At 42.2% G+C, this 24673-nt stretch overlaps 1 protein-coding gene, 1 long non-coding RNA gene and 1 pseudogene across 2 annotated transcripts in view; 2 read left to right on the forward strand and 1 right to left on the reverse strand.

The window, feature by feature from the left end:
- Positions 1-1082: 1082 nt before the first annotated feature.
- Positions 1083-24673, forward strand: part of LOC118560423 (NACHT, LRR and PYD domains-containing protein 12-like) — a gene marked incomplete at both ends in the record, with an annotated part of 50528 nt that continues 26937 nt past the window's right edge. The window contains 5 exons of the mRNA XM_036131411.1: positions 1083-1096; positions 1540-1665; positions 22261-22339; positions 22495-22723; positions 22860-24648. Of these exons, the coding sequence (XP_035987304.1) occupies positions 1083-1096; positions 1540-1665; positions 22261-22339; positions 22495-22723; positions 22860-24648 (2237 nt within the window). The remainder of the gene's footprint in view (positions 1097-1539; positions 1666-22260; positions 22340-22494; positions 22724-22859; positions 24649-24673) is intronic.
- LOC118560467 lies at positions 8159-8444 on the reverse strand. The gene is made up of 2 exons (XR_004929371.1): positions 8321-8444; positions 8159-8249 (listed from the first exon to the last, which is right to left on the reverse strand). It is a non-coding gene; the product is annotated as an uncharacterized LOC118560467 (long non-coding RNA).
- On the forward strand, positions 19079-21924 carry LOC118560398 (annotated as a pseudogene).

The following is a 24673-nucleotide window of genomic DNA, read 5'->3' on the forward strand; positions in this document are numbered from 1 at the left end:
GACGCCATCAGGAAACATTTTCAGCACAACTTCTCTCCTTTCTCATCAAGACTTTATCAACCTGCCTCTGATATCACTGCAGACGCTCTGCTGACTGTTTTAGTCTGAAAGGAAAACTACAAACCAGGTGAGCTGTGACGTCATCAGTTATGCAACATTTTCAACTGTAACTTTCAGTTTGAACTCACCTGTTCAGGTGAGGCACCCAGTCTGGTTCTACGGTGGTTCTGTTTGGTCTCAGTCTGTTGTTCAGATCTTGTTCTTCAGCACTTTGGACCGTCTGAACAAACTGTAAGTTTGCTTTGTTTCCTACCAGATCTTTGTCTTGAGGAACTTTCCTCTTTGTTTCTGCTCTCTGATGTCTGGAGAACATGTTCACTTCTGATTTCAGCACAAAGTTTCATCTCTGCTCTTTGAAGAATAATCTACAGGATTATTAGATTATTGATGAACTGGAACCAAACAACATGATGAACAGCTGATGTTTCTTTGTTTTCTTCACTCAAGAAACTGCTTCATGTTTTATTTCCTGGAATCAAACTCTGGTCTCCCGTTAAAGTCAGAGCTTCCTGTGAGTCCTTTCAAAATAAAATCAATGTTAAAATGTGTTTGATTTAGTCAGATTATTAAATAGTTCAGCTTTGATGCAGCAGATAATCCACTTGTAGAGTTTGATGATTGTGAAATAAAATAGTTGCTGATGTTCAGTCAGAGTGAATCAGTGTCAGTGGATGAAATGTTGCTCCATGGCTCCATCTAGTGGACTGATAGTAGAAGTACAGCAGCTGATGGCAGCTTCCTCTGCCTCTCACTGCTGTCTGACTGCATTCAACTGACACTGATGAAGCAGAGAAGAAGAGCCAATCAGAGGAGGAGCAGCTGATCTTTTTCCAGCACTAATGATGTAAAGGATGATCAGAGTTGATGTGCAGATGAATGATTTGTGTTTCCTCTGCAGGTGAAGGTAGAAAGTGTGTGTGAGCTGATGTGGATGTGAATTCAGCAGCATGGATCAGTGTGAGGACAGAGAGGAGGGAGTCCCTCCCTCTAAAACCACTCTGTGTGGGGAAGCTGAGAGCCAGAGCCACGCTCAGAGGTGAGATCAGCATCTCTAAGTGTCCAGAGCCCTTTTCACACAGCGTTCTCACTATATCAGGCCAGAAGAGACCAAGTGGTCCTGAAGCTGCTGCTGTTCCTCTTTGCTGCTTCATCCAGACTGAACAGAGCAGCTCAGCATGGTACCAGTGGGTTCTGACAAACAGCAAGTCACTGTTGCACAACCAGCTGAGTGACACCAGCCTGTTGCTTAGAGCTCTGGGTTCCAGCAGGACACATCTGGAAAAACTCACCAACTTCCAGAACATTTCCTGGACCTTGATGACCAACATGTGTTCAACATTATTCATCCTAGAAAGAAGGACGGCTGATCAGACATTTATGGAAGAATCTTTACATTTATTTTCTGTCTAAATACGACCCAGATCAACAGAACCAGTTGGTGTCTCTATGTAAATATTAAAATGTGTTTTCTTTTGACAGGATTCCTAAGACACTGACTCATAAACATCAACCAGAACCAGAACCCAGCTGTGTATCTTTTAAGAGTGATGATTCAAAGGATTATTTAATTGACTTCAAACCTTCAGGACTTCCATCCTCAGAGAGGTGAGCTGTATCTAACTGCTGTAACTGTGGAAACTGAGTCAGTCTGAAATGTTTTTATTCCAACATGTGTTTAACGTGAGCTCAGCTCTTTTTCCCACATTTCTATGTTCATATGTGAAGCGGTGTGTGTTGGATGTTCTCCAGAACCACAGCAGTGAAAGTGGAAAGAATGGATGTTGTTGGAGGTGTCCTGGATGCTGCTACATCATGTTTAACAGCTCTGATCTGTTTGCTTTTGGGCCTCATTGATTAGTCGCCATCATTAAACACTTTTCTCTGCTTAAAGTCAAAGATTTAGTTTGGACTGGAGCTCACTCTGATTGGTTCTGTTCCATGTTAATGAGCTAACTGGACTGTTTAGTCCCTCTCCCATATTCATAGTGATTGAATCAAATCCAACATGGAACCAACTGGACTTTCTTTCTTTGTTCCTGAACCGTTTTGACATCGTATCTGAAAGTCTTCCTCAGTTTTAGTGACTGAAGAGTTTCAGTTCTTCTCAGCTGGAGCTGGAACAATCACTGGGATCAGAACCAGAGACTTGGTGTTGTTCCCTCACAGGAGTTTAGAGCTGCAGCTGTTCTTCAGCTCTTAAATATCTCAATGGATTTATTACATTTCAGTTGAGCTTCAGACAAGTTAGCAGAACTGCAGCAACTCATTAAAATGGGTTCAGAAATGCTCTGGTCTAAATGCTTCTCTAGATTTTTCTTCAACAGCTTTATTGTTACTTTGGGAAACTAATAAAATCCTGATTTCACTGCAAGGAATCATGTTGTGATATTTTAGCCAATCACCACCCCTAGTATGGACCGGTCTCCTCAGTCGGGGTCTGAGGTTCTGGAAATGACCCGTTACTTTTCTTTAAGAGCCAAGAACAGAAACCCAGATCCTCCCAGTGAGCTCTCAGATGTTCCAGTTCTATTTGCAGACAGAGGTTTGATCCGTTATCTTCAGAAATCAGCTGCCCTGTTCTGATGAAAACACCTTCATGTCTTCATGTGTTGTGTTGATGCTGATCAGGAGGTTCTGCTGCTTCCTGGCTCCATGTCAGACTAATAGTGGATCACATTTCCACGACCCACTGGGAAATAGCTGCTAGAGCCAGTCTGACCCATCAAGACTTGGTTCCTGTGTGCGTTGTGAGAGCAGTTCAGCAGGGAAGGAAAGCTTCATCGTGTGGTTGGTGGAACCAAGCTGAGCTGAAGTGGACCATCAGAGGTTCTGCTAGTTCTTAGTGGATCAGCAGGAACATTAAACATCTCCAACTACCTGGATCCTCTGGTTCTCTGCTCACATCCAGATGTCCTTCATGGACCTTTACCTTCTGATTGTCTCTGTGTGGACAGATATAATGTGAGCTCATTGGCTCAGGGTAACATAAGCCATTCTAACTATAAGCTTTGACAAAAAGAAAAGTTTTAAGCTTAGTCTTAAAAGTAGACGGGGTGTCTGCCTCAAGGATCAAAACTGGGAGTTGGTTCCACAGGAGAGGAGCCTGATAGCTAAAGGATCTGCCTCCCATTCTACTTTTAGAGTAATAGTAACTTTATTCTCATTGAAACATACATTACAACGAAAATTGTTCTCTGCTTTTAACCCATCACCCTTGGGGAGCAGTGGGCTGCCATGTGCGGCGCCCAGGGAGCAATCTGGGGTTAAGTGGGGACGTCGTGGCCAAGTGGTTAGAGTCAGGTCTTTGAGCCGATTTCTTTTCCCCAATCGGTTCATTCCGAACAGAAACGGAATTATAACGTTTCCGGTTATGAGTTCCACCAATAAACTGACGTTCCCGAACCGGTTAGAACAAAAAAATAATGTTCCCGGAACGGTTAATTTCGTTCCTGTCAGCTGTTTAATGCTACACAGTGTTTCCCCCAGGAATTTGCTTAGGCGGGGTGGGTGGGGGGGTGAGGAGAAGAAGACAAGCTTTGCGCGGACGACCGGAGCGGAGCGCCTGTGTTTTTTCCTGCCATTCACTATATGCACGCGCGAAAGCAACAACAAAAAACCGCCTGTTACCGTCAAATAAACAGCATATCAAGTTAGGTTTTTTTTTTTTTTTTTTCATATTGCCGAGGCGGTAGCGTGAGTTTGGCGAGGCGACTGCTTCGCCAAGAGAACGCTGCGGGAAACCCTGCTATAGAATTATGTCACATCTTTCTCATCCAGCTTAAACCAGCTATTGATATTGTGTTTGGAATGAGTGTTTTACTTAACAATGGATCGTAATTTACCTCTTATTTAAGATGTGTAGCTCTAGTGGAGACATCGCTCTCTCTCCATTCAGTCAGCGAATGTGTGATGTGATGTCACACAGGAAGTGAACCTCAACCGTCATGGTAACGTGCGCGAAGTGCTTTGTTAGACACAGAGGGGGTAATTAGAGCTCTGATATTTGATATTATATAATATTAGGGCTTTAGACATTAGAAGAAGAATTTTAAATTCTATTCTTAATTTAACAGGAAGCCAGTGAAGGGAAGCTAAAATAGGAGAAATATGATCCCTCTTGTTGATTTTCATCAGAACTCTTGCTGCAGCATTTTGGATCAGCTGAAGGCTTTGAACTGCATTGTGTGGACTTCCTGAAAGTAAAGAATTACAATAGTCCAGCCTTGAAGTAACAATGCATTGACTAGTTTTTCAACATCACTCCTGGACAGAATGTTTCTAATTTTGGCGATATTCTTGAGGTGAATAAATGATACTCTGGAAACCTGTTTAATATGGGATTTAAATGACATGTCTTGGTCAAAAATAACACCAAGATTTTTTACTTTATTACCAGAGGCCAAGTTAATGCCATCCAGATTAAGTGATTGATTAAGAAGTTTATTGTTTGAGGTCAAGAAGTCAAAAGATTACACCTCGGTCTTTTCAGAATTTAACTGCAGGAAATTTGAAGTTATTCAGCTTTTAATGTTATCAAGACATGACTGTAGTTGAAGTAATTGATTGGATTCATCCGGATTTATGGATAAATATAGCTGAGTGTCATCAGCATACACAGTGGAAATTAATCCCATGCTGTCTGATAATTTTGCCAATCGGAAGCATATATATAGTCAAGGGAAAATCGTACGAAACGACGCCTTCGGCCGTACAGCCGCAATGATTTTGAATACCGTACGTACGGATTTACACATACAATCTGTATGTATGTGTTCGTTACGAGGTAGTGTACGTACGCGCGCAATAAAAGCTCCAGCATTTCGCCCGCTTGGTCCAAGTCGGCGTTTCGTACGGGCGTGCCGCCTTCCGTGCACCATGTGATGGCGCTCTCTTCTAGATTTAGCGTATCGGGGGGTGTCGGAGGGGGGGGCGCGTACGAAAGGAAGGATAGCCGTACGTTACAACGGATTAGACCGCCCAAGATAGCGCCACCAACGTGTCGGAAAGTGCACTGCACGAACACAACTACGGAGGGGTGGGGAAGCTTCTGCTATTGGCCGAGACCGTGGCTTATTTAATTAGGGGCGTTTTTTAGGGGCCAAGGCGTACATAAGGAGGGAGGCTGTACAGAACTATTTCCATTGCTTTACAATGGAAGGTGTACAGAAGGAGGGAGGCTGTCCGGAACGGTTCCCATTGCTTTACAATGGCTTATTAGCCCACCCAGCATAGCGCCACCAACGTGTCGGAAAGAGCACTGCACGAACCAACTACGGGCGGGAAGGGAAAAGTGGGGAAGCTTCTGCTATTGGCCGAGACCGTGGCTTAATTAATTATGCGTGTTTTTTAGGGGCCAAGGCGTACATAAGGAGGGAGGCTGTACAGAACTGGTTCCATTGCTTTACAATGGAGGGTGTACAGAAGGAGGGAGGCTGTCCGGAACGGGTCCCATTGCTTTACAATGGCTTATTAGCCCACCCAGCATAGCGCCACCAACGTGTCGGAAAGAGCACTGCACGAACCAACTACGGGCGGGAAGGGAAAAGTGGGGAAGCTTCTGCTATTGGCCGAGACCGTGGCTTAATTAATTATGCGTGTTTTTTAGGGGCCAAGGCGTACATAAGGAGGGAGGCTGTACAAAACTGGTTCCATTGCTTTACAATGGAAGGTGTACAGAAGGAGGGAGGCTGTCCGGAACTGGTTCCATTGCTTTACAATGGCTTATTAGCCCACCCAGCATAGCGCCACCAACGTGTCGGAAAGAGCACTGCACGGACCAACTACGGGCGGGAAGGGAAAAGTGGGGAAGCTTCTGCTATTGGCCGAGACCGTGGCTTATTTAATTATGCGTGTTTTTTAGGGGCCAAGGCGTACATAAGGAGGGAGGCTGTACAGAACTGGTTCCATTGCTTTACAATGGAGGGTGTACAGAAGGAGGGAGGCTGTCCGGAACGGGTCCCATTGCTTTACAATGGCTTATTAGCCCACCCAGCATAGCGCCACCAACGTGTCGGAAAGAGCACTGCACGAACCAACTACGGGCGGGAAGGGAAAAGTGGGGAAGCTTCTGCTATTGGCCGAGACCGTGGCTTAATTAATTATGCGTGTTTTTTAGGGGCCAAGGCGTACATAAGGAGGGAGGCTGTACAGAACTGGTTCCATTGCTTTACAATGGAAGGTGTACAGAAGGAGGGATGGTGTACAGGCCTGTCCAAATATCAATAGCACCAATGGTGGTGGGGAATGGTACTGCAGCATATGGCCAAGAGTGGAAATCTGGGCCCGTTTTGTTTCTGGAGCTATGCCTCCAGCCAAGCAATATTTGATTTTTGATAATTGAGGCCTTTGCAGCTCATGGATTTGGACCAAACTTATAAATGCTCATTTCCTGGAAGTGCTCTACAACATGCCACTAACCACATCTTCTTATCTCATTGCTAAAAGGAAGTAGCTATAGGAAGGGGATACAGGTATGAGCTCTTACCCGTTGGTAGATGCCTCAAAGGGGCTCCTGTATGCCGAGTTTGAGCTGGAACAGACAAACCGTGTGTGAGCTGTGTGCCATCAAAGGTTGCAAATTTTCACCTTTTGACCCCCACTGTGTCCACGTGGAACCACCCAGGGAGTTCAAAATCACAGGTTCTGCTCCTCATAAGGTCACCTACAAAATATGTTAAAATCAGCCTCCTGTGAAAAAAACAACAAAAGCTGTTTGTCCCAAAAAATTCAGCCAACTTCCTAAGGGTTCAAGACAGTATTTGAGTCTCAAAAGCTGAGGAAGAAAGGTTTATTTATGCGCAGTGATACCAAACTTTAGATATAAGTTCTAGCTCACCCCTCAACCGCTGTCTGTGATTTTTGTGCCTCTGGGTGCTTGCGTCTAAGAATGGCAACCGTTTGAAGTATGAAAAAGAGATGCACAAAACACAGAGAAGCAGTGTGTTTTGTGCCACTGTTCAGCATAGGAGCAACAAAGGGTCACAAACTTGGTACCAAACGAAAGAGTAAATAGAGACGATCGAAACAAGCCCACTTGAGCCCATGTAGCTTTTTCCTTTGTCTCCCAGCAGCTGGGTTTTTCACCTTGCTTAGGAGGCTCAATAGGGCCTCCTAGAAACCAGTGTTCTGTGCCACTGTTTAGCAAAGCAGCATCGTAGCCTCACAAACTTGGTACCAAACGAAAGAGTAAATAGAGACGATCAAAACAAGCCCACTTGAGCCCATGTAGCTTTTTCCTTTGTCTCCCAGCAGCTGGGTTTTTCACCTTGCTTAGGAGGCCTCAATAGGGCCTCCTAGAAACCAGTGTTCTGGGCCACTGTTTAGCAAAGCAGCATCGTAGCCTCACAAACTTGGTACCAAACGAAAGAGTAAATAGAGACGATCGAAACAAGCCCACTTGAGCCCATGTAGCTTTTTCCTTTGTCTCCCAGCAGCTGGGTTTTTCACCTTGCTTAGGAGGCTCAATAGGGCCTCCTAGAAACCAGTGTTCTGTGCCACTGTTTAGCAAAGCAGCATCGTAGCCTCACAAACTTGGTACCAAACGAAAGAGTAAATAGAGACGATCAAAACAAGCCCACTTGAGCCCATGTAGCTTTTTCCTTTGTCTCCCAGCAGCTGGGTTTTTCACCTTGCTTAGGAGGCCTCAATAGGGCCTCCTAGAAACCAGTGTTCTGGGCCACTGTTTAGCAAAGCAGCATCGTAGCCTCACAAACTTGGTACCAAACGAAAGAGTAAATAGAGACGATCGAAACAAGCCAACTTGAGCCCATGTAGCTTTTTCCTTTGTCTCCCACCAGCTTGTTTTTTCACCTTGCTTAGGAGGCCTCAATAGGCCTCCTAGAAACCAGTGTTCTGGGCCACTGTTTAGCAAAGCAACATCGTAGCCTCACAAACTTGGTATCAAACGAAACAGTAAATGGAGACGATCGAAACAAGCCCACTGGAGCCCATCTAGCTCTATATTTTGTCTGCCAGCAGCTGGTTTTTGACCTTAATGAGGCCTTAATCAGGGCCTCCTAAAAAGAAGTGTACCAAACTTGGTACTGTCATGGTTTTCAGATGACGAGCCCACATGCAGATACGATGGGGAAGCAAAGCACAGTTTTAAAATGTTTATTTAGGAAACAGGCAGATATAACGGACGGAACTATGGACAACTCGGCAGGGTCAGAACGTCACGGCTGGAGAGACTGCAAAGAGAAGAAGAGTAAGTGACTCTGAAAGGTGAACCAGGAGAACTACTAGAAGCTGCACTGCTTACCATAAAGCTGGACAGAAGTGGGTGACAGTTGGATTGACCAGAGTGAGGGAAGAACCAGCAGGATCCAGAAGCACCAAAAACTGTGACAAAAACAGGGAGATCCAAAATTAGTCAAAGTTCAAAGATGAAAAAACTCACCAGCAGGTTTTCAGGAGTTGGGTCAGAGGCCACGTCGTACCACCACTGCTTAAGGCTCTGGCGTCTTCCATCTTCTTCTTCTTCTTTTTGTTTAATGGCAGATTGCAACCTTATCTTTTAGGTGCATACCGCCACCTACTGTACCGGAGTATGTAGCATGGGCCATATCAATTTGATGATTATTTATATCTATATCCATATTTCTATATTTATATACATTTATATCCATATTTCTACACATCTATATCTATACTTCTATATACCTATATATCTCTATCCATATTCCCATATCCATATTTCTATATATCTATATATCCATATATATCTATATATTTATCTATCTATACATATACATATATACATACAAAATATACATACATCCATATATACATATACCTTTAAATCTTATAATATAATCCTGTATTCTTAAGATATTTAATAACAGTTTCCTGCATTTCCTTTATCCCCTCTCCTGTTGTTCCTATTAATCCTTTCAAATTCCATTCCCTTCCAATTTGTCTTGTCTTTTGTTTTAATTCTATCCTTTCTTTATCATATTTCCTACAATATAATAAAATATGTTCTACATTTTCTATTACTTTACATTCTATACATTCATCTGTTTCACTTTTCTTTAATAAAAATAATGTTTTATTTAACCCAGTATGATCAAATCTTAATCTAGTTAACATAGTCTCCTCTCTTCGATTTTTCCTTGTCACACCCTTGGCATTAATAGATTTCTGTATCATATAATAATTTCTTCCACTTTTATCCATTTTCCATCTATCCTGCCATTTTTCCTTAATTTCTTTTTTAATTATTGCCTTAGCTTCTCCTTTCCCATACGGTATATTTATAATATTATTTGTTCTAATTGATTTTTTAGCTATTTGGTCTGCTCTTTCATTTCCATTTATTCCTACATGGGCTGGAACCCAACAAAACTTTATATTTATATACATTTTTTGTATTCTGAACAAACTTTGATGTATTTCTAATAATAAATCTTCTCTTTCTGATTTCATATTTTGTATACTGTAAAGTGCTGCCAAAGAATCAACACAACAAACTACTCTATCAGGTTTTACTTCCTCTATCCATTGTAATCCTATAATTATTGCCATCATTTCTGCTGTATATACTGACATCTGATCAGGTAATCTCCTACCGATGCTTACATTCATCATTGGAATATATATTCCTATACCTACTTTTCCTTTATCATCTTTAGATCCATCTGTATATATATCTAAATAGCTATAATATTTAGTTCTTATATAATGATTTGCCATTTGACCTCTCCTTCTGTTTACCCACTTTTTTTTTAATTCCATTATATAAAAATCTACCTCAACATTTGGAAATAACCAAATAGGGATATTACTTATAGGTCTAGGTGAGTTAAACCATATATTTCTTATTTTATATTCTTCTGATTTATCTTTTATTATCCATCCAAAACCTTTACCTTTAAAAGAATTATATTCCCAACACTCTTTTATAACACTTTTTGCTATATTTTCATTTCCACATCCATATAACCGACACCAGTATGTAAGCATGAGCTGATCTTTTCTTAAATCTAAAGGCACTTCTCCTAACTCTACCTGCATTGCTTTAGTTGGTGTTGATCTTATTGCACCAGTACAAATTCTCATTGCTTTATTAATTACTCTTTCTATTTTCATTAAATTTGTTTTAGCTGCTGCTCCATATATATAACACCCATAGTCTATTGTTGATCTCATTAAAGCCCTATAAATATGCACCAATGATTGTTTACTTGCTCCCCAATCTTTTCCTGCTACTGCTCTCATGAGATTTATGATTTTCTTACATTTCGTCTCTATTTTTTCTATATGTGTTCTCCATGTTCCTTTTTGATCTAGCCATATACCCAGATATTTAAAATTACTTACTGTCTCCATTTTGTGACCATATAATTCCAAATTCTGTTCATTTATCTTTTTCTTTTTTGTACATATCATATTACAACATTTACTTGTCGAAAGCTTAAAGCCCCATCTATATGACCATTTTTCAATTTCTCCTATTGCCTCCTTGATTCTATTTCTTACTATTTTGGATTCTCTTCCTCTTGTCCATATGGCCCCATCATCCGCATATAAAGCTGATCCAATCCTTCTATCTAGTTTCATAAAAATATCATTAATCATTATATTAAATAATACTGGACTAATAACACTTCCTTGCGGAATTCCATTATTTATTTCAAATTGTTCTGAAATTTCAGCTCCTACTTTAACTATGATTCTTCTTTCTGTTAGAAAATTTAGAACCCAATTATAAAATCTACCCCTAATTCCTATCATATTTAATTTAATTAATAATCCTTCCCGCCACATTGAATCATAAGCCTTTTCTATATCTAAGAACACAATATTCATTATTTCTTTCATTTTAAATGCTTTTTCCATCTCATTACTTACTTTCACCACAGCATCCATAGTAGAACGACCTTTTCTAAATCCACTTTGATATGGTGCATATATTCCTTTTTTCTCAAGAGTATAATTTAGTCTTCTTACTAATATTTTTTCCATCCATTTACATAAATGTGATGTTAGGGCAATAGGTCTATAATTTCCAACTTGATTAGGATTTTTCCCAGGCTTATTAAAAGGCAATATTAATGCACTTTTCCATCTTTTTGGCATTTTACCTTCTCTCCAAATTTTATTAAATAATTGTAATATAAGCTCAAATGCTTTCTCAGGTAATTTCTGAAACATCATATAACTTAACTTATCTTCTCCTGTTGCGCTATTTCTGATACCCTTTAATACAATTTTTAATTCATTCATATTTATATCTGCATCTAATGCATTTTCCTCACTTTCTTTGTGAATAAATATATCTCTATTTTCTACTAGGATCTTCTCCATATGCTGTCTATGCTTATTATCTAAATGGTCCCCATTATGCACACTAGCAAACTTCTTTCCCAATGCATTAGCTTTTTCCTTATCTGTTATTGCAATTACTCCATCATCCTCTAATACTGGTATTTTAACAAATACTTTAGTCCCACTCATTTTCTTTAACATTGACCAAACCTCTCCTATTTTAACTTCACCTCCTATTGTAGAACAATAACTTTTCCATGTATTTCTCTTACTGTTCTTTATAACTCTACGAACTTTTGCTCTTTCCCTCTGATAATTAATCACATTTTCTTGACTCAGAGTTTTCTTTAACATTCTAAATGCTTTATTACGCTCTTTTATTGCTTTTGTACATTCATCATTCCACCAAGGTATTGTTTTTTCCTTTCTCCCCACTGATTTATAAGGTATACTCTTTAACGCTGCGTTTAAAATTATCTGGGTGATCTCAGAATAACATTCTTCAATATCTTCCTTCATTGAAATTGATTCTACTGATTTGTTACATATTTCTTTAAATTTTTCCCAATCTGCTTTTTCAAACATCCATTTCTTATGAATAGGCCTTTCTTGTATATCTATTTTAACATTAACTGAAAATATTATTGGATAATGATCACTTCCTATACTTGTGTTTTCCTCCACATTCCACTCACATGAATTTGCCAGACTATCTGATACCATGGTAAGATCAATACATGTGACCATGTTAGAATGGATATCTATTCTAGTCCCTTTTCCATTATTTATACATACTAGTTTTCTAACATCCATTAAATCTTCCACCACTTCTCCATTACTATCAGTATGCTTACTTCCCCAAAGACTATTATGTGCATTAAAATCTCCACACCATATTTCTTTCCCATTCCCTATTCTTACGTTTTCTAATGTTTCTAATTTTAATGGTTTACAAGGATTATATAGATTAATTATCATTAATTTTTTATCTGCTTTATATATTTCTATTATTACACATTCTATTTCTATTGAATTTACTATTCTTCGAAATGGTATTTCTTCCCTTACAAATGTTGCACATCCCCCACCCTGCTTACCATCTCTATCTAATCTAACGGATTCATATCCAGGTATAATAAAATCAAGATGAGGTTTTAGCCATGTTTCTTGTACACAAATAACATCTGGTTTAACTTTGGAATCTGTTACATATTTTTTAAGTTCTTGTCCATTTGCTATCAAACTTCTGGCATTCCATTGTAAGAAATGGAGTACCATTATAATTTTAATTAATACTTTGAGACCCTCCATCATTATTGATACTTAACATTTCATGAATATCTTCAGCTTTAATATCTTTGATATCTAGAAACTCTATGGCAGCTTCTACCACTGTTTTGATTCTATCACTTTTTCTTTGTTGCCTGGATGTAACATTGATGACTTTGCATATGAAAGCTATAAAGCCCTTCTTTTCTACAATCATTGAATTTTCTTCCACTATACACTTATGGCTACATGTCTGCTGTGAAATCTGAGTTCTTTCTGGTTGAACTCTTCTTGTAAGTATTCTCTGTGGAAGTCCTTCCTGTCTCGTACCATCATTTAATTGACATTCTGTTAATCTGTTTTGTTCCATAGCACCAACATTTCGTACAGCCTCTGCATATGACACTTTGTTTAAGATTTTATATTTCTGTACTTCTTTTGCTTTTTTCTGAACCTCACATCCACCGTAAGCAGCACTATGCTCTCCCCCACAATTACAGCATTTTAATTTAGCATCCTTATTACATTTACCATACTCATGTTCTCCCCCACATTTTGCACATCTTTGCCTCCATTTACACTGTTGCACTGTGTGTCCCATCCTCTGACATTTAAAACATCTTAAAGGTAGAGGAATATATTCCCTAACTTTATAATTTATCCATCCAATTTTCACTTCTAGAGGCATTGTTTTTTCAAACACCAGCAACACAGACAAGCTATCTGTTTTACTGCCACCTCTATTTGTTTGGAGTCTTTTTGCCTCTATTACTTTCCCACCTTTTACTTCTTTCTTCAGTTCTTCCATAGAAATTTCTAAAGGGACATTTGAAATTACTCCTCTTAATGTAGCTGCCATTCCTGGTATGTGAACTTTAATTTTTTCTCCCCCGAGATCTTTCATTTTTAATATCATTTCTTGCTGTTTTTTACTTACTGCTGAAATCAAGATTCTTCTATTATTTAACAGTTTAGCATATTTAATCATTCCTATTTCCTTTTCTATTGCTTTAGTGATTTGAACTGGATGAAAATGTCCCTTCTCGCTGCTAAGTGTAATTATAGCTTTCCATTCTTCCTGTTTTCTTTCCTCGTAACTACGGCTATCATCTGCTTTAGCTTTAATCTTTTTAGCATTTTTCCTTGTGCTATTTTGTTCTTCACTACTCACTTCCGACCAAGATTTCTTTCTTGCCATTTTGGTTTGACTTATCTCCATATCGGAAGTCCATTCATCATACTCATCACCATCAGAACTATGGCCCATTGCTACACTCACGGTACAGCTGGTTGCTATCTGCTTTGTCCAACTTGTTTCCTTCAAATCTCCCGCCAATGTCTTCCGCCGTGTTCGCAATTCTCTTCCGTTTCCTCCGACTCCTGGCGTCTTCCATCTGTCAGCGCTCTGCTTAAGAAGCCAGAGGAAGCCGCCTGCAACGAGCTGCAGGTGTGGGCCACACCCCCTCAGCCAACTAGGCACACCTGAGGAGTAGAGTAGGACAACACAGAGGGCCAAGGTGTACAGAAGGAGGGAGGCTGTACAGGCAACATGGAAGTACAAAACGGTTCTCTGCCCCCTATATATAGGGGCTAAGGGGTGTAGCAGAGTGGATAAGAACACTGCCTTCCACCCAGAGGAGCAGGGTTCGAATCCCACCTCAGCCATCATATTCTCATTTACAACATTAAAGTAAATAAACAACTTAGACTTGAAATATTTTTCTAATTTCTTAATAGGGCTCTGGAAGGGAAATTTGGAAACAGATTTAATAATAATTTGAACATTATCTTTTAAAAAGTGGCGTTTTTTTTTTTCGATCCTAGATGTACATAACACGGTAGCAGACGTACATATAAATTGTACATAACACGGTAGGTTACGGGCTGAAGGTGGGACTCATTGGAAATCAAGCTCCACTGTTGTGTCTGAAACTGCACTACACGACCACAACTACCGGGGGAGGGGAACAGCTTTTGCTATTGGCTGAGAGCGTGGCCTATGTAATTATGTGGGTTAAGGAGGGGTCAAGGTGTACAGAAGGAGGGAGGCTGTACAGGCAACATGGAAGTACAAAACGGCTCTCTGCCCCCTATATATAGGGGCTAAGGGGTGTAGCAGAGTGGATAACAACATTGCCTTCCACCCAGAGGAGCAGGGTTCGAATCTCACCTCAGCCATCATATTTTCATTTACAAAATTAAAGCAAATAAACATCTTGTACTTTGAAATATTTTTCTAATTTCTTAATAGGACTCTGGAAGGGATATTTGGAAACAGATTTAATAATAATTTGAACATTATCTTTTAAAAAGTGGCGTTTTTTTTTTCGGTTCTAGATGTACATAATGCAGTAGCTGACGTACATCTAAAGTGTACATAACGGCGTAGCTGCCGTACATATAAAGTGTACATATCGCAGTAGGTTATTTTTAATAAATATAAACTGTAACCTGCTCTACCAAACATTTAGAGATGTTGCCTGATGTATGTCAGAGCTCCAGCAGGGGGGGTCATCGTTCCAGCACTCTAGCCCAGCGAGAGGCACTCTTCCTGGGGAGAGGTGTGTGACTGAGACCCCCCCAAGCCTGGAGGTGGAATTTTTAAATATGTGTCAAAATGTCTGTGAGTAGTGGTAAGAGCTTAACTTAGCTTATCACTCATTTATTTCCTACAGTTTTCTCAAAACAGCGCAGGTTTTGTGGGTGAGATGCTGCCAAAACCTGTCCCCGGGGGAACGATCGGTCAGCATCTCACTGGAATGAGCTCCAGCAGGGGGGGTCATCGTTCCAGCACTCTAGCCCAGCGAGAGGCACTCTTCCTGGGGAGAGGTGTGTGACGGAGACCCCCCCAAGCCTGGAGGTGGAATTTTTAAATATGTGTCAAAATGTCTGTGAGTAGTGGTAAGAGCTTAACTTAGCTTATCACTCATTTATTTCCTACAGTTTTCTCAAAACAGCGCAGGTTTTGTGGATGAGATGCTGCCAAAACCTGTCCCCGGGGGAACGATCGGTCAGCATCTCACTGGAATGAGCTCCAGCAGGGGGGGTCATCGTTCTAGCACTCTAGCCCAGCGAGAGGCACTCTTCCTGGGGAGAGGTGTGTGACGGAGACCCCCCCAAGCCTGGAGGTGGAATTTTTAAATATGTGTCAAAATGTCTGTGAGTAGTGGTAAGAGCTTAACTTAGCTTATCACTCATTTATTTCCTACAGTTTTCTCAAAACAGCGCAGGTTTTGTGGATGAGATGCTGCCAAAACCTGTCCCCGGGGGAACGATCGGTCAGCATCTCACTGGAATGAGCTCCAGCAGGGGGGGTCATCGTTCCAGCACTCTAGCCCAGCGAGAGGCACTCTTCCTGGGGAGAGGTGTGTGACAGAGACCCCCCCAGCCTGGAAGTGGGAGATTAATTTTTTTTTTTTTAAATTTCACATTAGGGGTCTGGAAGCTATATTTGCAAACGGGTTAAATAATAATTTTAACATTATATTAAAATAAGTGGCGTATTTTTTTTGAGTTCTGTCTCCAGCATGGCGTGGATACGAATTTAACAGGAGTAGCTCAAATTATGCCTATGGTAAGGCAGACTTCCAGAAGGGGGGTCCAGTCAAGCACTCTAGCCCAGCGAGAGGCACTCTTCCTGGGGAGAGGTCTCTGACTGAGACCCCCCCTGCCTGGAAGTGGGAGATTAATTTTTTTTTTTTTAATTTCACATTAGGGGTCTGGAAGCTATATTTGCAAACAGGTTAAATAATAATTTTAACATTATATTAAAATAAGTGGCGTATTTTTTTTGACTTCTGTCTCCAGCATGGCGTGGATACGAATTTAACAGGAGTAGCTCAAATTATGCCTATGGTAAGGCAGACTTCCAGAAGGGGGGGTCCAGTCAAGCACTCTAGCCCAGCGAGAGGCACTCTTCCTGGGGAGAGGTCTCTGACAGAGACCCCCCCCAGCCTGGAAGTGGGAGATTAATTTTTTTTTTTTAAATTTCACATTAGGGGTCTGGAAGCTATATTTGCAAACAGGTTAAATAATAATTTTAACATTATATTAAAATAAGTGGCGTATTTTTTTTGAGTTCTGTCTCCAGCATGGCGTGGATACGAATTTAACAGGAGTAGCTCAAATTATGCCTATGGTAAGGCAGACTTCCAGAAGGGGGGGTCCAGTCAAGCACTCTAGCCCAGCGAGAGGCACTCTTCCTGGGGAGAGGTGTGTGACAGAGACCCCCCCAGCCTGGAAGTGGGAGATTAATTTTTTTTTAAATTTCACATTAGGGGTCTGGAAGCTATATTTGCAAACAGATTTAATAATAATTTGAACATTATCTTTTAAAAAGTGGTGTTTTTTTTTAGGTCCTAAATGTACATAACGCGGTAGCGTACGTACATATAAAGTGTACATAACGCGGTAGCTGCCCTACATCTAAATTGTACATAACGCGGTAGCGTACATACATCTAAAGTGTACATAACGCGGTAGCGTACGTACATCTAAATTGTACATAACGCGGTAGCGTACGTACAGATAAAGTGTACATAACGCGGTAGCTGCCCTACATCTAAATTGTACATAACGCGGTAGCGTACGTACATATAAAGTGTACATAACGCGGTAGCTGCCCTACTTCTAAAATGTACATAACGCGGTAGCGTACGTACATATAAAGTGTACATAACGCGGTAGCGTACGTACATATAAATTGTACATAACGCGGTAGCTGCCCTACTTCTAAAATGTACATAACGCGGTAGCGTACGTACATATAAAGTGTACATAACGCGGTAGCGTACGTACATCTAAAGTGTACATAACGCGGTAGCGTACGTACATCTAAATTGTACATAACGCGGTAGCTGCCCTACATCTAAAATGTACATAACGCGGTAGCGTACGTACATATAAAATGTACATAACGCGGTAGCGTACGTACATATAAAGTGTACATAACGCGGTAGCGTACGTACATCTAAAGTGTACATAACGCGGTAGCGTACGTACATCTAAATTGTACATAACGCGGTAGCGTACATACATCTAAAGTGTACATAACGCGGTAGCGTACGTACATCTAAATTGTACATAACGCGGTAGCGTACGTACATATAAAGTGTACATAACGCGGTAGCTGCCCTACTTCTAAAGTGTACATAACGCGGTAGCGTACGTACATCTAAATTGTACATAACGCGGTAGCTGCCCTACATCTAAAATGTACATAACGCGGTAGCGTACGTACATATAAAATGTACATAACGCGGTAGCGTACGTACATATAAAGTGTACATAACGCGGTAGCGTACGTACATCTAAAGTGTACATAACGCGGTAGTGTACGTACATCTAAATTGTACATAACGCGGTAGCGTACATACATCTAAAGTGTACATAACGCGGTAGCGTACGTACATCTAAATTGTACATAACGCGGTAGCGTACGTACATATAAAGTGTACATAACGCGGTAGCTGCCCTACTTCTAAAATGTACATAACGCGGTAGCGTACGTACATATAAAGTGTACATAACGCGGTAGCGTACGTACATCTAAAGTGTACATAACGCGGTAGCGTACGTACATCTAAATTGTACATAACGCGGTAGCGTACATACATCTAAAGTGTACATAACGCGGTAGCGTACGTACATCTAAATTGTACATAACGCGGTAGCTGCCCTACTTCTAAAATGTACATAACGCGGTAGCGTACGTACATATAAAGTGTACATAACGCGGTAGCGTACGTACATCTAAAGTGTACATAACGCGGTAGCGTACGTACATCTAAATTGTACATAACGCGGTAGCGTACATACATCTAAAGTGTACATAACGCGGTAGCGTACGTACATCTAAATTGTACATAACGCGGTAGCGTACGTACATATAAAGTGTACATAACGCGGTAGCGTACGTACATATAAAGTGTACATAACGCGGTAGCTGCCCTACTTCTAAAATGTACATAACGCGGTAGCGTACGTACATATAAAGTGTACATAACGCGGTAGCGTACGTACATATAAAGTGTACATAACGCGGTAGCGTACGTACATCTAAAGTGTACATATCGCGGTAGGTTATTTTTAATAAATATAACATTGTCTTATGAAGTTCAGCATGTGGCTACCACTGTTACAAACTGTAACCTGTCCTACCAAACATTTAGAGATGTTGCCTTATGCATGTCAGAGCTCCAGCAGGGGGGTCATCGTTCCAGCACTCTTACCCAGCAAGAGGCCCTCTTCCTGGGGAGAGGTCTGTGACCAAGACCCCCCCAGCCTGGAAGTGGGAGATTAATTTTTTATTTCACATTAGGGGTCTGGAATCTATATTTGCAAACGGGTTAAATAATAATTTTAACATTATATTAAAATAAGTGGCGTATTTTTTTTTAGTTCTGGCCCGACGGCAGCGGCAAAGGGAGTCTATGGGTCCTGTACGGCCGGTCCACGTTTCGGACGCTTGGCCCTCCCAAAAATGCGCCACTTTGACGGACGTGCGGGCTCGGCCAATGCGTGAACCTTTCCCGTTTTTCCCTTCCCGCCCCCTGCCACGCTGGCGCCATCCCCGCTCCGACAGGTTGGTGGCGCCGAAGGCCCGACGCCAGCAGCAAAGGGAATCTGTGGGTCCTGTACGGCCGGTCCACGTTTCGGCCGCCTGGCCCCTCCCAAAATCGCGCCACTTCGACGGACGCGCGGGCTCGGCCAATGCGGGGCTGTACGCCCCCCCCCCTCCGCCTGCGTACGGTTCTCGACCCTACCCCCGGGCGCCACACTGTGGATGGAGCCCGCGCTGCGAGCGGAGAAGGGCCTTCTTTGGGGGGCCGCCGCACGGCCGCCGTGCGCGGCGGCGGGACGGCGGGGGCGGCGCTGCGGGCGGGGATCCGCTCTGCACCTGCCCGGCCCGCCCGCCGATTTTTAAGGGGGCCGGCCCGGCCGCGGCGAGCTTCGGAACGCCGCCGCGCATACCTGGGCATTGGGGCCGTACGGGGCTGTACGGAAACGGAGGGTCTCGTTTCGCCCGCCCGCCCTGGAAATTTTGGTTTTGGCCCTAGGGGGGTAAAGAGAATTGGTCCAAGGACTGAACCCTGTGGTACTCCAAAGGTGACCCTAGAGTTTGAGGAAGATTTATTATTAACATGAACAAACTGGAATCTGTCCGACAGATAATATTTAAACCAGCCTAATGCGTTCCCCTTAATCCCTACAGTATGCTCAAGTCTTTGTAGGAGAATATTGTGATCAACTGTATCAAATGCAGCACTGAGATCTAACAGGACAAGTACAGACAAAAGTCCATTATCTGAGGCCATGAGAATATCATTAGTGACCTTCACCAGAGCTGTTTTAGTGCTATGATGAGCTCTGAAGCCTGACTGAAACTCCTCAAGTAGGTCATTAGTTTGTAAATGTTCACAAAGTTGATTAGCAACTACTTTCTCAAGAATTTTAGATAAGAAAAGAAGATTAGATATAGGTCTGTAATTTATTAACTCATCTTGATCAAGAGAAGGTTTCTTAAGTAAAGGTTTAATAACAGCTACTTTAAAAGCCTGTGGTACATATCCATTTACCAAGGTTAGATTAATCATGTCTAAAATAGTGCCACTGATCAAAGGGAATACCTCCTTAAACAACTTGGTTGGGATTGGGTCTAACATACAGGTGGAAGGTTTATATGAAGCTAAAATTTTAGATAGCTCAGAAAGCTCTACTGCTTCAAACAGTTCAGACACTGCGCAGGTTCTGAAGATTCCTCCAACGCTGCCTCACTTACTGAGGACGAGGTAATAATGTTTGGGATGATGCCAATTATTTTATTTTTAATGGAATCAATTTTATTTATGAAGAATACCATAAAATCATTGCTGCTAAGACCTATGGGAATGGATCAACGGAAATATGACTCTGTGTAAGATTATTTTGTTCTCCTCAATTAATGATGAAAAATATGCTGCTCTAACTCTGCGAAGGGTCTTTTTATACAACAATAGACTGTCCCTCCAGATTAAGTAGGATTCCTCATGGTGTGTAGAGCGCCATTTTCTCTCCAATTTCCTAACATTGTGCTTTAAGGAACGCAGCTCTGAATTAAACCAGGGAGCCAGCTTCCTCTAAATAATCACCTTCTTTTTCAAGGGAGCTACATTGTCTAATGCAGAACGCAACGAGGAAGTCATACCGTTAACAAAGTCATCTTACTGCAAGAGGTGTGGAGTGAGAAGGACTTTCTCTACTTGAAAACAAAACTGGCCTCTACTCATCGTAACTCTCATTACTTCAAAAGCGGAGTCACAGGAGCTGGACTGGTCATTCTTTTCAAACTCGAAATCCTTGACATGTCCCTTTATCGCTACTCTTTGAACGGTTACCCTTACATGGCTCACCATGGGGACTGGTTTGGAGGCAAAGCCGTTGGAATGGCCATTCTGAATCTGTCGGCCCTGACTGCAAACGTCTATGTCACACAACTGTATGCAGAATTCAGCAGAGAGAAGGAGTCTTACCTCTCCAACAGAGTGTTCCAGGCCTGGGAGCCGCAGCAGTTCATCCGCCATACGTCTACAGGAGCAGATGTAGTCATTGTGGGAGGTGACATCAAGATGCGCCCTCAAGACCTCGGCTGCAGACTACTGATGTCGTACACTGGACTGAGGACTCTTGTGTAGAAACAGCTAAATTTGATGGGTGTGAAAATGGTATGACTTTATTTGCAGATGACCTCTTCATCAGTAAAAATTAGCTCGTCCCCTTTGAGAAAGGTATTTGGATCGACTACATCTTGTTCAAGGGTTCCTTCAAAACCACTGTTTATTGTGATTTCATGTCCCCCACCAAAGGCTCCGTTCCTGGCCATCTTCTCCCATATTCTGATCAGGAGGCTCTCACTGCTGAGTTACCGCTAGAATCTCACATTCCAGGTCAGACTGGAAGTGACAAGACTCAGGACAGTCCCGCAGAGAAGCTAGCCGAGCTGGTTGACACTCTAACCGAGGCACGCACAGAAGTCAAAATGGGCTTGCACTGTGCTGAGAGGATGCGCTACACCGCTGCATACACTGGATTGATGGGCTTGGCTCTGCTCTTCCTGGAGCTGGCCATAGCAGCGGTTCCCTGCTTCGCTCTATCCTGTTGATCACCTCTCTGCTGTACATCTTTTATACCATGGATCTGATGTCTCTCCAGGGGGCAGAAGACCAGATGAGGTTGGCTGTAGGTAGTCTGTAAGAAAAGCTTAGAGGGTTCCCTGTGGCACAGCCTCACAATGTTCCACTAAGGTCCACAGAGGGACAACAGCCCAGTGCTTTGAAACCAGAGGAATAACTTCAAAGTAGAAGCTTATAGCAAAAAGGCTTTGGAGTCAGCTTTAGTCTGCTCCTCTAAATTTGCTTTTGAGTTTAAGAATAAGGCCCCAGAATGAACTGTGAGTAGGAAACCTTTCTGAAAGTAGTGCAGACACACGCTTTGATATTTTTATACTTTTACAAAATCATCTGCAAGCCTTTTTATTTCTTCTTCCTCTTGTTAACTTCTTTGTGTCATGTTTATTTCAGTTTTTCTGTCTTAAGGACTTTTACTGTGAAGCTCTTGGTGATTTCATCTGTGAAAACTGCTGGATGAATATTTCCTTCCTTCCTAATTGTTCTGGTTCCTCCACAGAGTGGACCAGCAGAACTCAGAGGTTCCCAGATGTCCGTCTGCCCGGCAGCATCAAACCCAGCTGGACTCCATATTTATGGTCTGTACATGTACAACAACTACTTTTCCATCGGTTCTGTTCAGTCGTCTCCATGCTGGACTTTGTGGACCAGTGGACCGTCAGTCCAACATGGTTCTGATGTTTGGATCCATGATCTCAGTCTGATGTGTCCTTCATATATTATTCTGTTCCAGCTGCTGGAAGACAACATTGTCACTTTTGTGAAGAACGAGCTGAAGAAGTTCCAGAAGGTTCTGAGTCCAGATGACCCAGACTGCTCAAAGAGTCAGAGAGATGATGAGGAGGTGTTAGAAGGTGAGGATGAAGAGCTAAGGAGGAGCAGCAGAGAGGCACTGATGAAGATCACTCTGAACTTCCTGAGGAGGATGAAGCAGGAGGAGCTGGCTGACCGTCTGCAGAGCAGTAAGAGGATTTCTACAAAGATTTAACCTGATGGATAAATCACACATTTACTGATAAAGAGATGTAATCACATTTTTTCAGACCATCTTCAGATCATTTGGTTTCTTTTCTGATTTCACTTTTTGTGTTCATTTAGAACATATTGCTCCAATTCAACATAAACTAAAATCTGGTCTGAAGGAGAAGTTCCAGTGTGTGTTTGAGGGGATCGCTAAAGCAGGAAGTCCAACCCTTCTGAACCAGATCTACACAGAGCTCTACATCACAGAGGGAGGGACTGGAGAGGTCAATGATGAACATGAGGTCAGACAGATTGAAACAGCATCCAGGAAACCACACAGACCAGAAACAACCATCAGACAAGAAGACATCTTTAAAGTCCCACCTGGAAGATATCAACCAATCAGAACAGTGATGACAAAGGGAGTGGCTGGCATTGGGAAAACAGTCTTAACCCAGAAGTTCACTCTGGACTGGGCTGAAGACAAAGCCCACCAGAACATCCACTTCATATTTCCATTCACCTTCAGAGAGCTGAATGTGCTGAAAGAGAAAAAGTTCAGCTTGGTGGACCTTGTTCATCACTTCTTTACTGAAAGCAAAGAAATCTGCAGCTTTGAACACTTGCAGGTTCTGTTCATCTTTGATGGTCTGGATGAGAGTCGACTTCCTCTGGACTTCCAGAACCAGGAGATCCTGACTGATGCTACAGAGTCCACCTCAGTGGATGTTCTGCTGACAAACCTCATCAGGGGGAAACTGCTTCCCTCTGCTCGCCTCTGGATAACCACACGACCTGCAGCAGCCAATCAGATCCCTCCTGAGTGTGTTGGCATGGTGACAGAGGTCAGAGGGTTCACTGACCCACAGAAGGAGGAGTACTTCAGGAAGAGATTCAGAGATAAGAAGCAGGCCAGGAGGATCATCTCCCACATGAAGACATCAAGAAGCCTCCACATCATGTGCCACATCCCAGTCTTCTGCTGGATCACTGCTACGGTTCTGGAGGACGTGTTGGAGACCAGAGAGGGAGGAGAGCTGCCCAGCACCCTGACTGAGATGTACATCCACTTCCTGGTGGTTCAGACCAAAGTGAAGAAGGTCAAGTATGATGGAGGAGCTGAAACAGATCCACACTGGAGTCCAGAGAGCAGGAAGATGATTGAGTCTCTGGGAAAACTGGCTTTTGATCAGCTGCAGAAAGGAAACCTGATCTTCTATGAATCAGACCTGACAGAGTGTGGCATCGATATCAGAGCAGCCTCAGTGTACTCAGGAGTGTTCACACAGATCTTTAGAGAGGAGAGAGGGCTGTACCAGGACAAGGTGTTCTGCTTCGTCCATCTGAGTGTTCAGGAGTTCCTGGCTGCTCTTCATGTTCATCTGACCTTCATCACCTCTGGTGTCAACCTGATGGAAGAAAGACAAACATCTAAGAGGTCTTCATTTTCTAAGAAACCTAAACTAAAGTCTCTTCACCAGACAGCTGTTGATCAGGCCTTACAGAGTCCAAATGGACACCTGGACTTGTTCCTCCGGTTCCTCCTGGGACTTTCACTGCAGACCAATCAGAGACTCCTACTAGGTCTGGTGTCATTGACAGGAAGTAGCTCACTGACCAATCAGGAAACAGTTCAGTACATCAAGGAGCAGATCAGTGAGAATGTGTCTGCAGAGAAAAGCATCAATCTGTTCCACTGTCTGAATGAACTGAATGATCGTTCTCTAGTGGAGGAGATCCAACAGTCTTTGAGTTCAGGAAGTCTCTCCACAGATAAACTGTCTCCTGCTCAGTGGTCAGCTCTGATCTTCATCTTAGTGTCATCAGCAGAAGATCTGGATGTGTTTGACCTGAAGAAATACTCTGCTTCAGAGGAGGTTCTCCTGAGGCTGCTGCCAGTGGTTAAAGCCTCCAACAAAGCTCTGTAAGGACACAGATTGTTGCTGCTT

Source organism: Fundulus heteroclitus, unplaced genomic scaffold, assembly GCF_011125445.2.
Source record: "Fundulus heteroclitus isolate FHET01 unplaced genomic scaffold, MU-UCD_Fhet_4.1 scaffold_43, whole genome shotgun sequence".
NCBI lineage: Eukaryota > Metazoa > Chordata > Actinopteri > Cyprinodontiformes > Fundulidae > Fundulus > Fundulus heteroclitus.